The sequence below is a fragment of the Brassica napus genome, chromosome C5, assembly GCF_020379485.1.
Source record: "Brassica napus cultivar Da-Ae chromosome C5, Da-Ae, whole genome shotgun sequence".
Taxonomy (NCBI): Eukaryota; Viridiplantae; Streptophyta; class Magnoliopsida; order Brassicales; family Brassicaceae; genus Brassica; species Brassica napus.
Genome location: NC_063448.1, coordinates 5,820,732 through 5,822,051, shown reverse-complemented (window position 1 = coordinate 5,822,051; position 1,320 = coordinate 5,820,732). Strand labels below are relative to the sequence as shown.

The 1,320-nt window shown below is 37.7% G+C and overlaps 1 protein-coding gene across 1 annotated transcript; it reads right to left on the bottom strand.

Moving 5' to 3' along the window:
- Positions 1-447: 447 nt before the first annotated feature.
- Positions 448-909, bottom strand: LOC106448021 (putative disease resistance protein At4g10780). Its single transcript, XM_013889959.2, has one exon. The coding sequence runs from the start codon at positions 907-909 to the stop codon at positions 448-450; it is 462 nt and encodes a 153-aa protein (XP_013745413.2).
- Between the last annotated feature and the right edge of the window lie 411 nt (positions 910-1,320).

The following is a 1,320-nucleotide window of genomic DNA, read 5'->3' as shown; positions in this document are numbered from 1 at the left end:
GAGATTTGTTAAATTTGTAAAAACTTATAAAAAGTTTTTCATATTTAAAAAGTTTATGAAAATGTTCTAGTTCAAGTATTTTAAGAATCTAGAGAAAATATGCAAAATTATGAGTAAAATTATTTAGAATTCAGTTCCAAATAACACTAGATTTTATTGAAACTTAGAATCATTAAAAACAAAAAAAATTTAATAACAAGAGATTTTGTAACTCATTATATAATCATTAACCCAGTAACACTAGATTTTAGTAAGAATGTTAGAATCCACCAACCAATAATAATAGGATTTGAAAAATTTAACAATCATTACACATTCATATCCCACTAACGGCCCCTTAGTAATGAAAAGTTCCCTAAAACATACCTTTTCACAGCAAGGTAAGAAACGGTCTTTAGTGGCTATCTTCCCATCGAACCCTTTTAAACCACTGATCATCTCTGTAGTTTATAACAAGTTCTTCACCACCACCAACACAATTCTCTTAAAGCTGAGTGGAAGCTTCCTCAGCTTTGGACACTTTTCTACTACAATCTTCTTCAAACAAGGGAAGATCAGAGGGCTCCAGTAGATTCTCTTCAACCTCGGTAAGTTGATCAACTCAAGCCTCTCAAGCTTCTGAAAAGGAGTATTCATACCTCGCGCTTTCGGCTCATCTGTTATACTACTTGAAACTTTCTCCTCGCTTATGATTTCTTCTACCTTCTCCAAACACTGAAGCTCGAGATGAGTAAGGTTAGGAACAAACAACAACCACATCAGATCCTTTAGTCCATTGCAGCCAGTTATAATCACACTTGTGAGGTTTCTCAGTCTTGTCCTAGTCAGAATAATGTCCCATGGCGTCCTCCCAATCTCTATCTCAGATATATCACAGCTCCTTATGATGAGCTTACTGAGACGCTCCATCGTTGGCAAAACAAGTGTTTTGTATGCTTCTTCTCTAACATCTCTTATACATACCTCTTTGATGCAACTGCCAACTCATCAGCTCTGAACAGTTCCTCCAAAGCTGAACTCGAGGAGATGTCGATGTTTAAGCTTTCAAGTCGTTCCAGCACCTCGACCCTTCTACACACGTCAGTTTGTCTTGCCATCATTGATCAGACGAGAAGAGAGACGGTTATAAGTTCTTCTCACAAAAAAAAAACTGAGGTCCTCTTGTATTATCCTAGGCCTGTTCGTTTTATAAACGCCACGACTAGCGGCAGCGGCAAAGAAAGAAAGCTAGGGCAGGAGGAAATTCTTTGATGTTCTGATTAAAAGCAGCCGCAACGGAGAATCAGAGATATGAAAACGGAATCGCCGCTGCCGCTGAAA

Excerpts from the sequence above, each read along its gene's own strand:
- LOC106448021 (XM_013889959.2), bottom strand. The coding sequence starts at position 909 with ATGGAGCGTCTCAGTAAGCTCATCATAAGGAGCTGTGATATATCTGAG.